At 39.2% G+C, this 15,078-nt stretch overlaps 1 protein-coding gene across 2 annotated transcripts in view; it reads right to left on the reverse strand.

Moving 5' to 3' along the window:
- Positions 1 to 201: 201 nt before the first annotated feature.
- The window catches only part of LOC137983559 (uncharacterized), a 26,946-nt gene continuing 12,069 nt past the window's right edge, over positions 202 to 15,078 (reverse strand). The window contains exon 3 of one of the 2 annotated variants that reach the window (XM_068830715.1): positions 202 to 729. In XM_068830715.1, coding sequence (XP_068686816.1) covers positions 599 to 729 — 131 coding nt within the window. In that variant the 3' untranslated portion in view covers positions 202 to 598. Of the gene's footprint in view, positions 730 to 12,660; positions 13,138 to 15,078 lie in introns of those variants that run through there. The other variant, XM_068830716.1, reaches the window with a different exon arrangement.

Raw genomic sequence — 15,078 nt, forward strand, 5'->3', positions numbered from 1 at the left:
TCCTCTGGGTACTTCGGTTTTCCTCCCTCCTCAAAATCGACTCTAGATCAAAAACATCCGGGCGGATACCCTCGCATAGGGATAACCTCTGGTATCTCTCCCTTTCATTGTAGTGAATGAATAAAGTTGGTATTATTCTTAAAACAGAAATCGACGCCGAAATTACTCCGAATGCAAGCGTCTTGTGTTATGTGCAAATGTTTCTCATGTTGTTCGTAAAATTTGGGGTAATTTCCAAGAAAAAGTAGGCGGTGAGCTAACGTGCAATAGCTGGCGAGTTTCGCCAGTGTACAGTATATTACTGTATTATTAAATGTATAGTGTTCAGTAATAATAAATAAATAAGTAAATACATAAAATACATAACGTCTGACTAACAATCCTCAAGTGCTTATCATACTCACTATAATACTTTCGCAAAAAAAAAAAAAACAACAACAACAAATTGTAATTATACAATAAAGGAACTTACAGTTCACAGTAATATTCACTTGCTTCTCCGTAATTCCTGCAGTGTTATTAGCTCTGCATGTATATATGCCTTCATCTGATCTTTTGATATCACTGAAACTGAGATAAGCTGTTCCGGATCCCGAACTCACAACTCTGCCATCATGGCTCCACTGCGCACCTGGATCCACTTTTCTATTCCTGTGCAACTGATATTAACATGGTTTCCCTCTATGAAGCTTTTACTTGCCTCTCTTGGGTGGGTGATGTTTGGTTTGTCTGTTGAAAAAATTATAAAATGTAGTCAGTTACACCTAAATAATAATCTAGAATCGTTGAAACAAACGCGTATGTTGAATTTTAATGGTTAAAACTGCGGGTCGCTAAAACCGCGGCAGTTGGTTTAGAGTCAAAATAGAGACTGCAATGGTTTCATATTGCGTTTTGGAATCCCAGCGCTCCGGTAACGGAGTTTTCTTATTGGTTGATCTCGGGAAAAGCGATGACGTCAACTTTGATAAATGTCAATCAACTCTAAATTCGCGTTAATTTGGAGGCCGTTTACGATGAGAATTAAAACAAGACAAGGAGTCACATTCGTTCTTTTTGAAAAGCAAGATGTTTTGGCCATTCTGCCCACAGGTTTCATTAAAAGCCTTATTAATCAAAGTTTCACTGTTGTGAAAAGTGTTATCGATGCTGTTGTACCAACCGTGATTATTATTATGTCGTACCGCAAGAATGCTGCAATTATCGCTAAATCGCAGAAATAATATACACCGATTTACAGGTACTATTTTCCGATTTTACACCACTAAGATTTTAAACTATTTTAGGAGTAAAGCCTCCGATTCTACCTATTTTACGATTTCACCTTACACGTAACACGCTTTTAAAATTATTCTCCGATTCTAAGATTCATCCGATTCAAAGATAGCCAAAATAATCAATCGACAGTTGGCTTTGCGAAAAGGATTGTTTGCCACTGTCGTTTCTGAATCACCAAAACTTAAGGATTAAATATCAAGCATGCATTCCTCGCTTCCATCATCAGCTGCGGTAGGCTTGTAGGCTTTTGATTTCGAACTGTGATGCTGATGGCAAATTACATTCGCCTGAATCTTCCTTCGGTGACATTGCTTCCTTTGTCCTGGGATCATCTGTTGCTCTTTCACACAAGTAGAAAGCAAGTAACTCTGAAATGTAGTAAATCCAAGCCTCTCCAAAGTAAAGTTCAGGGAAAGCCTTACTTCTCCCTTCCGACATGAGACGCTAAAAATACTATCCATCCTCACGTATGTCTTCGGTTGTTGGGCTTCTGAAGGCTCACCGGCTCTGCTTTTCAATGGAAAATTGTCCGAAATAATTTTGAAGTAACTCTCAATAACTAAACGGGTAAAATCCGACATGGACGGCTTTTTATTTGTTGCTGTTCATTTGGCGTGGCATCATCGCGCATCACCTTACCGTGTAGCATGCTATTTTTGCGGGACTTTTATTTGCGGATAAAACCCCGCAAAATAAAAGTGCAACACGGCATTCAAGTTTTGTTGGCAAACGAACATAACATATAACTTAACAGCAAGAAACGCTTATTGATTCCTGCGAGAATATTTTGCAAATGGGCATGGCAGGAACAATGATGAAACAAATATGAAACCATTGCAGTCTCTATTTTCACTGTAAACCAATGCCCGTGGTATTAGCGACCCGCAGTTTCAGCCATTGAAGTTTAACGTACGCGTTCGTTTCAACGATTCTAGAGCAAAAGAGAGACTGCTCGCATATGGGACGCCAAGTGTAAAAATATTATTTATGTACTCTTTCCCTATATTTTGTCTTATTTATCAAATGTCACAAAAGTTGTCCTGTAATTTACAAATAACACATTGAAGTGCCTTTGTGATTTACAAATCGTAAGATTGCCAACCTTGCGATTTATAAATCGCAAGATTAAGAACTTTGCGATTTACAAATCGGAAAATTACAAACTTTGCGATTTATAAATCGCAAGGTTACCAGCTTTGCGATTTATAAATTGCAAGGTTATCAACTTTGCGATTTATAAATCACTCGTTCGATTTATAAAACACAGAGTGCGATTTATAAATCGCACTTTCGCGATTTAATATAACCGCAAACTCATGAAATTCGTGCCTGTGGGTTCGTGGTCGAATGTCTTGATTTTTTGGTGCACAGACGAGACTTGACAAGACTGCTCTCCTCAGCCGTCTCGGGAGCAATTAAGTGCTCAGGAATCATCACAGAAAAGTATGGTAAGGATAACTCGAGATCACAGGATCTTTATCGTACTGCATCTATCCTGCTCAGGTTTGTAAGATTTCATCTAGCTGCATCTTTACCTGTGTCGTTACAAGTTATCATTAACGAAACGAATGAGAGAAGTGATCCTCGGACTTGGGTCGACAATTTAAGCAATTGTCTCTTTTTGACACCTGAAAAATTTACGTGGCTCCAATGGGATTCAACCTCATGATATATGCGATGCCAGTGCAATGCTCTGAAGCTACACACTTGGGAGAAGGTCTTGTTTCTGTGAAGGACTCAATGAATGAAATGAATCTATATTAACTTTAGCCAAAATTCCCTCAGTGCCAAGATGCAAACACGTGCCTATTACGTACGCCGAAAGGAAATTGAGAGTAAAAAGTGGGATAAAATGATTTTGTCCTGAATTTCATATTTACGTCAGACACAGACACTTCTGCGGGCAAAATGATGTAATATAATATGCACTTGTCAGCACCTTTTTCTTCTTGGCACTGGTGGAATTTCTGATAATGTTAATAGAGATTCATTTCATTGATTTACTCCTTCACAGAAACAAATGAGCCCAGTAAATTGACCTGCTCTGAAGTATTCTGCTCACTGGCATAGCTCAGTTGGTAGAGCATTGCATCGGCGTCGCAGAGGTCATGGGAGTTCATCGTTAGGTCAACCAACCGTACACTGCTTATATATATATATATATATATATATAGAGAGAGAGAGAGAGAGAGAGAGAGAGAGAGAGAGAGAGAGAGAGAGAGAGAGAGAGAGAGAGAGAGAGAGAGAGAGAGAGAGAGAGAGAGAGAGAGAGAGAGAGAGAGAGAGAGAGAGAGAGAGTCAGATTGAGGTGGGTATTTGCTACCATTAACGGGTATTTCCTACGGTAGCAAATACGCATTGACTTTTTTCTACCGTAGTAAATACTCACTGTGAGTATTTGCTACCATAAGTGAGTATTAGCTACACGTAGCAAATACTCAAAGTGGGTAATTACTACTAGAAATGGGTATTTGCGACTGGTAGCAAATATCCATACCCAGAATTGCTACCAGAGGTGAGTGTTTGCTCCAAGTAGCAGATTAAATGAATTTCGGAGTTGTCAGAATGTAAGATCTGCTCAAATCGAGAGTTTTATGCTTCGCGCCTTCAATTTTAAATAAACACCGAAGACATTCTTGTTTTGTTTTCTGGTACAGCTTTCATGTCAGTAAATGAGAAGTAAATTAAATGTATATGTTCTAAGTCTGTTCACCCCAGCTTTAATACTTAACCTGTGTACTAACAATACAACTTTTAAAGACATTTATACATGCCACTGCGTTGGAAGTAGGACGACATAGTAACAATGACGATGATGATGGTGACAATGAAGATGATAATGATTGTAACAATATTCGTATAACACCCACACGCGAAAAAGATTACAACATTTAGCATTTAACTTTTTCTCGATTTGTCAGGGTTTTTGAGAAAGAGGCGGATAAAACATGTGAAAGGAAATAACATTGCTGTCAGTGAAAATCACCCAACTGATTATAGTAAAGTGATAATTTGCGTTAAGTGTACGAGTATTCCAACCGCATAAGAACACATCAGGGTATAATACTGCCACTGTTTTCAACGGGGTCCAGTAAATTAAATAACAGTAAATACTACGAATATCAAAACCATGATACAAGTGAATATATGAAAGAACATATATTTCATATCTTTCTCCGCAGTTCAAATAATTTGAACTGCGAAGAAAGATATGAATAAATGACTGATCATCGTTCATAACTGCGAGGATCATAGCTTCACTTGATTTCATATCTGCAGTTCATATATGATCCATTTCATCCATCATTTCATAATTGATTCATTCCTCTCGGGAACATTAGAACCCACAAATGACCAGCACCCAACGTCAGTGGCTTCATAGATCAGTTGGTTAGAGGGTCGCACCAGTATCGAGAGGTCACGGGTTCAAACCCCGTTGAAGTCCTGAATTTTTCAGACTTCTCTACGCAATTGCAAAAATTGCATTCATAACTGCGAGGATCATAGCTTCACTTGAGTTTGTGTTTTGTTTGAAAATATAGCTTCCGGTCGTTTTTTAGGACTAAGCAAGATTTCTTCATGGATTGTTCATTCAATTTATAATTTATAATGTCCTTCACCTAGGGGGTGATACGTTGAAAGTTTGCCAAGAGGTGCGTCTGGTGAAAAATTAAAGGACCTTAGATTAGTTTGACTTTTGGGTGATTGCGGGCTAATGATATCAAAGGTACTTTTGTCCTTAGTTATTTTCTTTGAGGATGGAAACGATTTTATTCCTATACATTCGTGATTGAAATTATTTTCCAGTTTAGACCTAGACCATAGATTGAAGAGTTCAATATATAAGAACATCCTCTAAAGATTCCGAGTCGTAATATACAACTATGTGTGTTTTAATACAGCAACATGGCCTGATGATGGCGAGTGATACAAAACATGGATGAACACCGGAAATAAAAATAACGGAAGTGCTGTTGGATGTACAATAAAATCATTACATCCCTCCTTTCCTGTAAGCTTGACAAACTGGATAATAGACTAAACTTGCATAAACCTAATCCAATGACCACAAGGTACACGGTCTAAATTAATGTAAACTTCCTTTTAGAATATCTAAACGCAACAATGCAATTATGATCGTTTCAAAGTGTTCCTAAAAACCGCAGCTTGGTTTGACTCAGTTCCTACAGATCCAGTCTCTCCGGGGGCTTAATCAGCCTACCACTGCGAGTTGCGCAGGTGTCTGGTGATGTGATGGTTTCATTCCTCAGAACGTTTCCTGCATAGTAGGGTAATCTTTGGTTGACGACTGCTCATTCCAGTCGGGTTCCACTGCTCTGTTTTCCTGCTGCGCTTCTCGTATGTGGGCTCTGTTGCACCTCAGCTCTCTGCCAGTTGCAGTCGTTACAGCGTATGAGCGGGGAGTTCCAACTAGTCTTTCCTTTACCTCGGCCGGTTTCCATGTCAGTGATTCTGGATCTTGAATAGTGGTCCTTTGACCTGGGGCTAGTTCTAGGAGTGATTTTGCAGATCGATCATAGTAGTGTTTCTGCAGATGTTGTCTTTCGATCAGCCTGGAGATAACGTCTTCACTTGATGGGTCCCTTGAAATCTTCCTTGGGAGGTTGTCTTGAATTGGGTGCCCTAATAGTAACTCAGCATCTGAAGGGAGTTTGTGGTAAACGGGGGTAGTTCTTAGACAAAGAGGCGACATGTTAGGTCTGATTTGGTCATTTTCGACTTCAGGAGAGCTGACTTCACTGACTTTACTTGGCTTTCGATATACCCATTGCTATGAGGGTAATGGGGGGAGCTTGTAATGTGCTTAAAACTGAGGTCACGAGCGAATTCTTGAAAGGCCTGGCCGGCAAAATGTGGTCCGTTGTCAGATCTTACTACCACGGGGATGCCTTGCTCGCTGAAGAGCTGCCTCATTATTTTGACCACTGTGTTCTGCTGTTGCTTTGCCCACTCGGTATAATTCTAACAAAGGGGTACCTTGAGTAATAATCAGCAACCACGAAATATTCGGAGCCATCAAGAGTAAAGAGATCAGCCCCAATGGTGTGCCATGCCCTGAGGGTACCTCTGAGGTGATTAGGGTTCCTTTTGCTAACTATTCTGGAGGTCTTCACATGTACCGCATGTTTTTGTGGTTTCTTCTATGTCCTTGTACAAGCCTCTCCAGTAGATTGACGTTCTAGAGCTCAGCTTGGTTCTGTCGGTTCCTTGGTGTGGCGTGTGTAGTTTTGTCAAAATCTCTTTCTGCAGCGTGATGGGAACGATCATACGATGCGCTTTCATGACCCTCTGCGGTGGAAAGCTCGTCCCGGTAGGGCCAGTATGGCTTTAAGAGTGTTGGGACTTGCTGGATGTGTGCCAGCCAACCTGTGTGGGTCATTTCTTTCAATGCATTGAGCTCTGCGTCCAAACTGCTCTGTTCTTTGATCTTCTGAAACATGCTGTTACTAAATTGAAGAAAGATCTCGTGTATTTGGATGTTCATGCCGGGGATAAGGTCTGGTCTCTCTGGTGATAATCTTGACAAGGCATTAGCGATTTCCATGTCTTTGCCTGGTTCATGGAAGCATCAACTTGAAGAATAGTTTCTTTCATTGGATCGAAGTATGTCAGAGTGATCTCGTTGCTGATAGAGTCTTTGATTTTATTAAAAAACTCTTGTCGCGCTGCGCACCATTTAAAACAGTTGTCCTCCTTCAGAAGCTTACGGAGTGGGGCTATCAGTGTACTCATGATTAGGTTTGGGATAAATGGGGCCATGTAGTTTGCTAGCCCTAGGAAGGTTTGCAGTTCCTGGCGGTTTGTAGGAGAAGATATCTGCTTCAAAGCAGAGACCTTGCCTGGGTCTGGCTGGACACCATTTTGGGCACAAATTACTCCATAGAATTTGATCTTGACTTGCTTTGTGATGCACTTGTCAGGGTTTAGCGTTAGCCCGGTATCTATGCAGCGCTTTAGCATCGTGTGCATGTTGCGGTCGTCTTCCTCTGTGTTCTTTCCGAAAACTACAATGTCGTTTGCAATCCCTACAAAGCCTTCACATCCTTCGAATGTTTGGTCTATCTTAGTCTGGAAGACATTTTGAGACATTCTGAGCCCAAAGGGCATGCGCTTGAATCTGTATCTACCAAATGGGGAATTGAATGTAGTCAGGTAACTAGATGCTTCATGCAAGCCCACATTCCAGTACCCGCACTTTGCGTCTACTATAGAAAATACTTTATGATCAGCTAACTTTGGTAGGATTTCTTCTATGGTGGGAGTGACATGACGTTCTCTCTGAATGGCTGCGTTGAGGTCTTTGGGATCCAGGCGGAGCCTTAACCTCCCGTTCTGCTTGCTGCGGTAAACAAGTCTGTTGACCCATTGTGTAGGTTCGCCTTTTTTGATCTTTGCTATGATGTCATTGTTAACCATCTCATCTAGTTCTCTTTTGATGTCGTCTTTAAGGCTGATTGGCACACGCCTTGGGGGGTGGACAACTGCAGGGATATCAGGGTCAGGCTTCCGGCTTATTCCAAAGAGTGAAATACTTGTCTTCGGGGTTTTGATCTGCAGATGTCAGCGAAGTGGTTTGGCTATATGCAGTACAGACATGTCTGACCACGTGTGGGCATGTAAAGGTCCTTCCAACGTAACAACGTAAGACTTAAAACTAGTTTACGAAAGAGAAAGACAAAATGTTTACACACGAAAAAAAGGAGGAAAACAAAAAAACTAATTATTTTGGGAGTTCAAAGCATGTTACTTCGCGGATCGATGTGGCCAACTGTCATCAAATCATTGCATATAAGTTAAAAATTGATAGTTTGTCGCCGAAAACTGAAAGTGGGTATTTGCAACGAAAGTGAGTATTTGCTACAAAATACGTTTTTGCAAATAAATGGAAAAAAGTCAAATAAATCGAATTAATCGAAAATGGACACAATTCCTCTTTCAAAGCGCAGACCCTATGCGCAAAAATTGCTTTATAAACGACTAAAAAATAATTTTTATGAAAGAAAAACATTTCCGAACCTTCTAAAAAAATTTTGAACTTTAAGGTCGAGTTTACTTCATACCTCAAGACGCGATATTTTTCAGAAATTCACCTCGCAAAGGGTAAAATATATTTCAGATGGACGAGGTCTTTGGTAGCAATTATCTTTTCTTAAAAGACCTTTAGAATCTGCTAAAATCAAGATTTTATTTATTATTTTTGTGGCGTGTACCTAAGATTGAGTATTTCCTACCTTAGTTATGAAAAAGGTGCGTTATTAACTTCACAATAAAGCACATTATCGCAAATTCAGCTTTGCTGCGACAAAGAAAGTAGAAATATTCGCTACATATCGATTAAAACCATTTTAAAGTCTTTTTGCATGATTAAAATTTGCGATGGCAAATGAGTAGCAATTACTCAGTCATGAATCTAAAGAGAGAGAGAGAGAGAGAGAGAGAGAGAGTGTAGCAGAGAAACCCTGACAATGCACACCCCAAATAATCATATTTTTAACTGAATAAATGTTTGAAAGAAAATTTGCACTGAGCGGGATTTGAACCCACGTCCCCCCATTACTAGTCGGGTGTGATCACCACTACACCACCAGGACAACCATGCTGGCAACACAGCCATCGAAGAGGTGATTTACGTGGTTAAGGCGTGGGCCTCCCGGGAAATTTTCTTTCAAGGTGACAAGGTAGGGGAGCCTATAACTTCACTTGAAACCCAACTAAGGATCAAGTTAATGATGCACGACCGTAGTCAACTTAGCGGATGACAAGAAAGGATCCGAGAAGGATACAGGCTAATTTCAATTTTAGAGAGAGTGTAGGAGAGAAACCCTGACAATGCACACCCCAAATAATCATATTTTTAACTGAATAAATGTTTGAAAGAAAATTTGCCCTGAGCGGGATTTGAACCCACGTCCCCCCATTACTAGTCGGGTGTGATCACCACTACACCACCAGGACAACCATGCTGGCAGCACAGCCATCGAAGAGGTGATTTACGTGGTTAAGGCGTGGGCCTCCCGGGAAATTTTATTTCAAGGTGACAAGGTAGGGGAGCCTATAACTTCACTTGAAACCCAACTAAGGATCAAGTTAATGATGCACGACCGTAGTCAACTAAGCGGATGACAAGGAAGGATCCTTAAAATTAAAATTAGCCTGTATCCTTCTCGGATCCTTCCTTGTCATCCGCTAAGTTGACTACGGTCGTGCATCATTAACTTGATCCTTAGTTGGGTTTCAAGTGAAGTTATAGGCTCCCCTACCTTGTCACCTTGAAAGAAAATTTCCCGGGAGGCCCACGCCTTAACCACGTAAATCACCTCTTCGATGGCTGTGTTGCCAGCATGGTTGTCCTGGTGGTGTAGTGGTGATCACACCCGACTAGTAATGGGGGGACGTGGGTTCAAATCCCGCTCAGGGCAAATTTTCTTTCAAACATTTATATAGTTAAAAATATGATTATTTGGGGTGTGCATTGTCAGGGTTTCTCTCCTACACTCTCTCTCTCTCTCTCTTTCTCTCTCTCTCTCTCTCTCTCTCTCTCTCTCCATAGGTATGATCAGGCACTTTGGTAACATCTTTCTCTTTTCGTAATAGCTCCGCTTGTTCAGCGTGGAAAATTCTGAATTTTATACCTAGAAAGCACAAATACATGGGCTTACTGCATGCCAAGTTTCAGTAAATACCACATTAATCTGTCAGAAATAAGGCTAAAATAGTGCTCAAGAGGTTACAAAGTAGCCCTATGTCGTGGTAAGGTTAAAATTTAAAGCTATTTTTCTACTTTTTCCGCCAAATTGTAGCTATTGGATTACCATTAATGTGCCATACCATTCTCTCGAGTACCACGGCACTGTAGAAAACTGAAATTGGGGTTTCCAAAATTTTGCCGTGTATGTGTTTGACTTTTCATGTCGATGAAAGGTTTCACGATTCGGAAAAAGCCCTTTTTTTACACAGCGAGTTTGAAAAATTAATTTCCCATGTTACATCTCCCCAATATTGTACAAATCATGTGCAGTAATTAGAGTAACTATCTGGCATTGTAACAAAACAGTTTTGATCAAAATAGACAAAGATTCAAATTTTTTACGAATTTTTTAAGGGACACATGTCTAAAATCCGGTTACGTTACAAAAGCGCCCGATTTGCCATATCTTCCAAATGCTAACTTTGGCATGATTTTTCGAGAGAAAGCAAACATAATTTATATGAAATTGTTTAGTAACATGAGAGTAATAAGTGACCCAAAATTGACATTTTACCTTTAAAACGGGAGGGAGCTAGAGCTTCTTAAACCTTTTTACTACCTTGACGCATTTCACTTTGCGCAGTCTAATTAAGGGTATATGCATTAAAACTTTTTTTCCATTAATTTCAATGATGAATGATGTCTGAAACCTAAAATATAAATTGTTTTTCAAATATATGACTAGCTATGAGCAGTCTACCAGGGATAGATAGATCAATTTTATTCATATAAGATCAGTACACCGTTAGCAGCAACAAGATGTGAAACCTTAACTGCTATATAGGATGATATATTATCACGTCACATTTCAAAGTTATTTTTAGCACAGAAATCTTCTCAGCTAAACGGCAACACTTTTTATCATTTACTGGTGGCTGGATTTACCTTGATGATGCTAATACTATTGGGAACATCATTTCTGTTCTTGGACATTTTAAAATAATTTTAAATAAATGTCCGAAAAAACAAGTCCTTTTCCATAGGGGACTGGGTACTAGTACTAAATGCCTTATATTTCCAAAACTAAAGCGATCTTTCACACTTCATTTTCTTTTACCATTTTGACTAATCTAATAGTAGGGAAGTGAAATAAATTTTAGCATAAACTGTTGCCGTTTTTTATTTTGAATTTTGTGGCCGTAACGAAATGAAATAGTTAACGATACGGATAATTTTCCTGTTACTCGATACACTTGAATGCTGCTCACTAAAAATACTCTGAGTAATGAGAGGAATTAACAGCTACTCAGTTTGAGCTCATATGGTCTGACGCGCCCACGATGCAGAATAACGCATTCACTTATTCCCCCCAGTAACTGAAAGGTACTAAATTTGTGCTCATGTGGAGTACCGGACGCACTTAAGCTACTTAGTTGCTCGAGAGCCATGAAAGTCGACATGGATGTACTCCTTGGAGACTATACATATATTATAACACGGAAAATAAAGAGTTCGCTTTTTTCTGACCTATGCGTTACAAAGAAAAAATTGAGTATTAATGTTCGTTACAGTAACAAAGAGAATACATCGAGGCGGATAATTTATATTATTATATGGCAAGGCCAGTCTTGGGCAAATCCCAGCGCTCTGATTGGTTCTTTCTCGCTCGGGATTTTGCAGTACGGACCATTTCCGTGGAAACGGTCCAGGCCGTGTATTTTTGTTTTGGAGCAAAGCCGGCAAATTCATAATTTGCAACCAAAACAGCAAAAAAAAACTGTGAATATTGTCATTCTTCACAGTAAAACTACCTGAAGAAGCTAAAAAGATTGAAAAGCTAAAAGATAAAGAGCTAAAAAGATTGATTGCACCGGAACTGCATTTTACTATCAAAAACAGAATGCCATATAATAAACAACTTACTAACCGAGCTTGCTCGGGCCGTACTGGAGAATATTGTCCCTCGCGCTCGGTTATTAAGCGATTAATACCAACTATTTGCGACATAGAACTCCAATATTTGTAAAACTGTTCAGTGAGCGAAGGGTTTATAAAAACTTATCTCGCTAAATGTAAGTGAACTTGAAAACCGGCAAAAAGCCGCGTACAAGAAGTAGCTAATGTTGTAGGACAATTGCAATACCCAAATAACAAGAATGCACCTTATTCTGCTGTATGACTTTTTAGCGCTTATAGGAATGTCACTTAAGCATGCTTTACAGTCGATGCGCTTCATACATCAGTCATCTAGGGACATGACTGGAAACTATTTCTCGGCAGATTTCAGATACCTTTATTACTAGTAGTGACCTTTCTTTTTTTGATAACGTGATTACTCATCAGTTTTGTTTTCACTTCATTTAAGGTGATAAGATGTGCCATAAGAAAGTATAATTTTTTTCTTTTTTCTTTTCTTCTGTCTTTGGCCAAAACAAAAATGATTGAAAAGTACGTGCAATTTAAGTTGAAAGTTCCGAAGTATAGTTTCCTTGATGGAACCGTTTTGAGATTGTCATCGTTTCCGAGGTGTTAGCAGTTCAAATCCTGCTTGAACACAGATAGTAGTAAAAAAATCATGAGACTTATACTTTCTTTTCTGAGGTTATAATAACACATAGTTATGCTAGAGACAACTAGTATTTGGTGTGAAGTTCATTAAGTTGCACCTTTTTAAAATTTGCTTGTTCATTGCGAGAACGCCAAATAACTTTATTTCATTAGCGCCTCTTTTAGGTATAACACGCTGGAAAGTGTTACCAATTTAGCGAAAAAATAATCAGATTAAAAGGCTTTAAAACAGGCATACATTTACCCCAATACATTTTCATCGCGACGCAAATTAAATACTTTAATCATATAGTGCAGTCGATAGTCACTGAAATTGAAACTTTCAGAATAATTCAGGTCTGTTCGTTAACTTATTTACTTTAAAGTGGCCCTAATAAAATTTATCTTGGGTCCTGAGGGCAAATGGTGTATAGTTGCGATTCTGTTAGAAGCAAAAGAGTCTTTTGAATCGGACTGTTCAAGGACTTTATTGTTAGTTAATGACTTTATTTTTAGTTGTTAGTCATCATTAACCTTATAATTGAACAAATGGTTTCTTGGTTCCAGTTCCCATGTTATATGGGCTTCTGCAAATCCTGATCCTGGTAAGATAATGTTGAGATTCATTTATTAGATCGTTCACCTCTACTAAATTGGGTGTCTTAATTAAAGGGCCCTAGCCAGCAACGCCTTTGTCTTGTTTCACGCCAAAAACTTGGCTGTTCTAGCGTAGAGCGAGTAGAAACGAAAGTGATCACTGTGAAACTGTTCATTGCAATTAAACAGACTTCAAATAGTTTATGTAAGAAATAAATAGTTTATTTACGTCACACAACTTAATTCTTGATTCGAAAATTGTAAAGAGCAGGTTATATGACAAGAGTAAAGCATAGATATGTATATATAAAGAAGCAAACATGTTGCGGAGAAAAGTGGACGAGCGTCAGATATAAGTTGAAAACCATCGTTACAAAAGTTCCTTTTTTCCGTTACGAAAGTGCCCTTTTCGTTACAAAGTGCCCGTTAGTTACAAAAGTGCCCTGTGAAATGTGACAAAAGTGCCCTACCAAGGTTACGAAAGTTCCCTATGTTACAAAAGTGCCCTTTTTTCGTTACGAAAGTGCCCGTTTTACGTTACAAAAGTGCCCATGCCTATGGCTCTCTCTCTCTCTCTTTCTCTCTCTCTCTCTCTCTCTCTCTCTCTCTCTCTCTCTCTCTCTCTCTCTCTCTCTCTCTCTCTCTCTCTCTCTCTCTCTCTCTCTCTCTCTCTCTCTCTCTCTCTCTCTCTCTCTCTCTCTCTCTCTCTCTCTCTCTATATATATATATATAGATACGTAGACTTGAACTAGGTCAAAAACATTTTCAAGTCTAGTTCAAGTCAAGTCAAGTCTGATGATCTGATGATCAATTTATCACGTCATTTCATATATATAATGAAATGACGTGATAAATTGATCATCAGATCATCAGACTTGACTTGACTTGAACTAGACTTGAAAATGTTTTTGACCTAGTTCAAGTCTACGTATCTATATATATATATAATATATATAATAACAATGTTTTTCTACTCAATATAGTTTCATATGGACTTTAATACAGGTCTGTTTCGTAGACCAACAAGGGGTTGGGCCACTCATCAGTTAAATTCCATGTACACTGTAGCATCGCTGGGGTTTATATACATCAGTAGCGTGATCGTTACAAGATTCAAACTTGAAAAACAATAGTAAAAAAGCATTTGTAAATTTATGATTGGTTGTTGAGGATGCGATTGAACCTAAGGATAAAATTTCGCTTGTGCCTGCAAGTCGATACGAGTTCATTACGTTTGTTGAGCGTCGCCATGTCCGGTTTATATACACAATAGAATTTCTCGGTACTACATAGATTACATCGTTTAGTAAGGTTGCTATAAGATTTGGCCTTGGCTAGAATTTTCCAGGAGATTGCGAAGTCTTTCTTTTGATCTTTTAGCTGCCATAGATGTTTGCTCAGTTCGGTGTCATTCTTTTTACTTTCGTTTTTGAATGACATTTGGTGGTTTCGCCATCTCGTCTTGAACTCAGTGGCGGTGAGGCCGACGTACGTCTCTGTGCTTTCGGCGGTCGTGATGGTGGCTTGATACACTACTTCCTTGACTAAGCATTGTCCTTTCAAAGGGCATTTGTCTGGCGCTCTGCAGTTGCAGAGTTTGGTGGGTGTTTGTTGTGGAGGTGGCATGTTCTGGCTTAGGATGGTTTTGTTGTGTCCATCGATGATCTGTTTTATGTTTGGTGAACAACTATAACTTAGCTTAAGATTGTTTTTGTTAAACAGTTTTCTTAATTTATGGTTCGGTGGGAAGCACCTCTCGATCAAATTTCGAAATTCTCTTCCTATATTGGTTTGAACATTTTTACTAAATGGTGGGTTGAACCAAGTTATGTTTCTTTGCCTCTTTCTCTTGTAAGTGGTGGATTCTGGTGACTGCTGTGGTGGGGTGAATTTGAGGGTGTGTGAATAACCGCTTTTCTGCAATGCTTCTTGGTAGGGCGGTGCTG

Source organism: Montipora foliosa, chromosome 13, assembly GCF_036669935.1.
Source record: "Montipora foliosa isolate CH-2021 chromosome 13, ASM3666993v2, whole genome shotgun sequence".
NCBI lineage: Eukaryota > Metazoa > Cnidaria > Anthozoa > Scleractinia > Acroporidae > Montipora > Montipora foliosa.